Below are 4,888 nucleotides of genomic sequence, written 5' to 3' on the forward strand. Positions count from 1 at the left end.
GAGATGGACTAGATGATAATCATTTCAACTCTGTTTGTCCCCTTTTAACTGGTTCATCATTTTAAAAGTCCCAGAATTAGCTGTCACCGTAAGAATTCTAGATTGTGCTTTAAAGGTTGGTGTTGGTTGGACATACAAGCACTGAATTGGCCTATCCCTTCCTGTTTCAAACAATAACTTGCTTAATGTATGTTACCAAGAACAGGATCATCATTCAAATAGGCATGTATTTACAGTGAGTTATGTCAGCTTCACACTCTCCAGTCTACCTACTGTCACTCTACGCTCTTCTTCAGTGTTGAATGAGACCTTCAGAATGAATCTTTTGAGATGTAAAGAGGAAAGAAACATGTATGAAGCTAGTTTACGGATAACCACAATCCTGGAGCAGGTAGGCAGAGAAATTAGACATTAAAGTGGTTGATCTCATAGACTCTCTGGTTGTGGTTTTTCTCAAGTGTAATCTGGGTGGTGTGATGTGGAAATGGGTGCCCTCAGTACACAGTCATTTGCTAAACAGGTGGGCTTGGTATGACTTCCATGTGTTAACAATCAATCAATCAAGAAGGGAAACAATGGACTGTATCTTTAAAATGCTGGAACTTTTTATTAATTTTCAATCTGAAAACCATAAAAATACCAATATATATTATTTTTAATAGAAAAAATAAAACTAAGATCTTCAGCCATTTCTGGTGACTTTCAAAGACAATGGTTTAAACAGCCTGTTCCAGACTGGAAACAGGAACTTTATTCTAGTTAAACTTAGCTACTGTATGCTTCTGTAGGAAAGCAGTCTAAGGACATTGAATGATTTCCCAAATATGTAATGTACTACTAGGTTGATTGATCACATATCTTTTAATATGGGGCAAATTTAATGCACCGAGTATAACTTGGTGCATTATATAATTTCAGAAGACACAAAACACAGTCTATGCATTGCAAATCAAGACACATTTGGTAGGAGATTTTGCGCAGCAAAATGTATTTTTCTTTTTTTTATAAAAACATACTTATCAGAAAAAAACTATACAAGTATTTTGTGTGTGTGTGGGGGATGGGGGACAAAATAGTGAAGAGAAGACTGAAATCAATACCCTCACAAACATATACATCATAATATTAACTGAACCAATAAAAGCCTTCCAATGTTAACTATGCAAACTCATGAACTAAGTTCCAAACAATAATCATCACACAAGAAAAACCACAATACAGGCTCATGAATAGTTTAAAGGACCGTAAAGAATGTCTTGTCAAATAGTGTAACTATGAGATAGTCTTCATTAATAAAGGCTTAACACCAAACACAGCATCAGTTGGATTACAAACACAACAGTGAATAAAAACCACGACCGGAACAAGCCCATGAAGCTTGGACTAAACAGATGTTCTCACACCATATCAACATCTTGTGATGTTTGTCAGCAACAATTATTAGCAGAAATGAGTCCAGTCCAATTATGACACAAAAGTATCTCTATAGAATGGGTTACTAGAGGGCTTAGTGTTCATTAGGCTTCAGCTAATTTCAGTGTTTCCCATAATAACTTTAGCACAGAAACACCATCATTATGTGCTTGTATACATATTTGTACATGTTTATTACACATACATATTGCATATATTACCTAAGGCAAACATCCTCAACCAATATCAGTTGTATTTGTTTAATATATGTTAATATATGATGTCATATATGTTAACTACTCTGTGAAATCAAAATCCTCTCTGGAATATCAGTTAGCACTTTACAAATCCAGGATTTTCAATTTATGATCGAGTTTGACCCTTTAGTAATGAAACAGGTGGAAGATATCGAATTTCAAAGCATTTACTTAAGCAAGCCACTGGTACCAACTGATTTAAATATGTAAACAGTTGAAGGCTCTGTACCCCTATACCTGTTTAGAGTTTCAAGTGACTATATTTACCCTGCATTTTTTTTATCATAACCCATTTGTGTACATTATAAACCAGGCATTTGAGGACTTAAGTCAGAAAGATGCTTAAATAACAACTCAGACAATAACTACTCCCTCTCCTTCTGTCAGTCAGTCCGCTGGTCCCTAGGGTGTCTGAAGGAACTACAGAGAGAAGTAGACAAACAGGAACACCCCAAGGGAGCACACCAGCACCAGACCCAGGTTGAGGAACATTTTGATTCTCGGAGGCTCGTACAACATCATGATATTGGACGCCTCATCGTCCTCCTTTGAAAACTTGCATGGGATCCCCTCCTTAGCTCCTACTATTCTGCCACTGACCTGGTTGAGCACTTTCAGGCAGAACCCCTTTCCCTTGTCTTCAAGGCAGCCCTCGTGGCTATTATCACGTTGGTCACCAGGTGTAGTTGATGGGGTCGTCCCTGTGGTGCTGGGGGTCTTAGGCTCAATAGATGGGACAAGGAGCTTGATGTTGGCCCCGTCTAGACATGGGTCTTTACGCAGATCCACTGGAAGGTCCTTATGGGTACTCCCGTTGCCAGTACTGTGTACCGGGCTCCTTTCTGTAAACCGGTAAGACGCCTCCCGGTCATCCCGGAGAACCTTCCGGATTTTTTGCAGCCCCCAAATAGTGGTGGTCAGGACACGTTCCCTATCAGGTGGGGGAGTGCAGAGGCTGACCACCACCGCCACCAACCCAGTGAGCCAAAACAGACCCGCCGCCACATACATGTAGTGGATGTGCTTGATAAAAAATGGCCGCTCGTCAGGCTTGTCACAGGGAGGCTCCCGGTAGATAAAGGCCAGGATCAGACGGACCGTCCCAAGCATACACCCTGTCATGCCTCCCCAGAATGCACCCGTCTCATTGCAACGCCTCCAGAAGACTCCTAGCAGGAAGAGGGCAGCAATGGGCGGAGTCAGATAGCCAGCCATTTCCTGTATGTAGAGGTACATCTGTCCACCCTGCATCTCGATGATGACAGGGACCCAGGCGATGCTGATGACCACCATGAAAACCACAAACATACGACCCACCAGCAGCAGCTCCTTCTGGGATGCACCACGCCTGGCGGTCTGGTAGATGTCCAGGGTAAAGATGGTGCTGGCACTGTTAAAAATCGAATCCAGGTCACTCATCAGCGCAGCAATCATCACGGCCATCATTAGCCCCCGCAGTCCCACAGGCATTACGGACATTACTAGCCGAGGATAGGCAATGTTGGAGCAGCCGGCCTTGGAGCCACACACAGCCAAACAATGCTCTGGCCCGATGCAGGCGATCTCATCTACAAACAGGATCCTGGAGATCATCCCAGGGATGACAATGAGAAACATGGGGAGAACCTTCAGGACCCCAGCCATGAGAGTGGAACCCTTTGCATGAGCAATGTTCTTGGCTGCCAGCACCCTCTGGACAATCACTTGGTCAGCACACCAATACCAAATAGAGGCCGGGGTCTGGCCCAGAAGGAACCCCGGCCAGGGGATGTCCTCATCCAGGGGGCCTCGTAGAATGCGCAGGGAGTTGGGCTTGGGCTCCACTCGACAGGAGGGGGAGTAAGAGAAGTTCCCACTAGCCATGATGGCCGTTATGTTGGGGACTGCCTGCATGTATTTGGTTCTGACACCCTCTAGACCACCCACCTTATGCATGCTAATGACAGTCAGGCTGAGGGCTCCACCAATCATCAACACCGCCTGCAACATGTCGGTGTACATAACAGCCGCCAGTCCACCAGTCACTGTGAGTAGAGCAGTCATACTGATGAGTAGGACAATTGACAGGTACAGGTTCCAGCCCAGTGATTCCTGGATGAAAATTGCTCCAGCGTACAGGTCTACAGAGAGTTTGGTGAATATGTAAAGCAGAAGAGACAGGCAAGCAAAGTACACCTTCAACCTGTCGCCCCCATAGCGCTTGGACAGGTATTCTGGCATTGTGTAAACCCCAGAGTGGATGTAGACAGGGATGAACACCCAACCAAGCAGCTGTAGCAGTAAGATGGCGTTAAACTCCCAGGCACCCACAGCAAAACCGCTGGCTGCTCCTGAACCGGCCAGACCAATGAAGTGTTCGCTGCCGATGTTGCTGACAAAAAGTGATGCCCCCACTACCACCCAGGTCATTGAGCGTCCTGCCAGGAAGTATCCAGTGACTGTGCTTCGGTTGGCCTTCCACATGGCCAGGAAGCCAATACCCAGTACCAGGATAAAGTAGAGCACTACAACGGCAATATCCCAAGCCTCCATCTTTGGACTCATCTTTATTCCCAGGACTCAACAAAACCTCTATAAGAAATATGAGAAATCTCTTGAACCATGCACAAAAAGGCTAAGTTTGAACTTAATCAATGATCAATGCTCTATATTCTTTGGTTTGCTGTCTGGATGGAAGCTGTATCCACTAGGCGGTCAAATTCAATAGATTTGAATTTAGATTAGATTTGCGTTTGAGGGGTGTTCTCCTCCAGCACTGATGTTTTAGTTTTAGGGCAAAGTTGCTGCAGGCCTCTTGTTTAGTAAAGCCTAGAGTTAACATTCCTGCAAGACAGCAAAGACAAAAACCTGATTAGAGTTTTGTGATAGGAAAGGGGGTACAGCAAGAAAGGTAAAGCTTTGCAACTTAAAGCCAAACCTTAAGGTGACCCTAAAGGGTCAGCTTGAACGGATCACTTTATAGAGCATAACATCCATACACCACAAAACACAATAATAATCAGGTCAATAAGAATATATATTTTTTAAATGAGCTCCTTCAACAATTCTTATCTTACTCACTCCATTTCAATGCCCAGTTTATCCTGTCACAATTTATGACTAGAATTCATTTTCATTCCCTGACTTACTCTTTAAAAATATATTTAAATATGCTTAAAATCAAACAGTACTAAAGGAAGGTTAGGAAATGTTGAAGACTTTTTATCATATTTGCTGAA

The 4,888-nt window shown here is 43.4% G+C and overlaps 1 protein-coding gene across 1 annotated transcript; it reads right to left on the bottom strand.

The window, feature by feature from the left end:
* Positions 1–602: 602 nt before the first annotated feature.
* slc5a3b (solute carrier family 5 member 3b) lies at positions 603–4,272 on the bottom strand. The gene has a single exon (XM_067257836.1). It carries the CDS (start codon positions 4,212–4,214, stop codon positions 2,091–2,093), a length of 2,124 nt encoding a protein of 707 aa, XP_067113937.1. The 5' UTR covers positions 4,215–4,272; the 3' UTR covers positions 603–2,090.
* Between the last annotated feature and the right edge of the window lie 616 nt (positions 4,273–4,888).

Source organism: Osmerus mordax, chromosome 2, assembly GCF_038355195.1.
Source record: "Osmerus mordax isolate fOsmMor3 chromosome 2, fOsmMor3.pri, whole genome shotgun sequence".
Classification (NCBI taxonomy): domain Eukaryota; kingdom Metazoa; phylum Chordata; class Actinopteri; order Osmeriformes; family Osmeridae; genus Osmerus; species Osmerus mordax.

Excerpts from the sequence above, each read along its gene's own strand:
- slc5a3b (XM_067257836.1), bottom strand. The coding sequence starts at position 4,214 with ATGAGTCCAAAGATGGAGGCTTGGGATATTGCCGTTGTAGTGCTCTAC.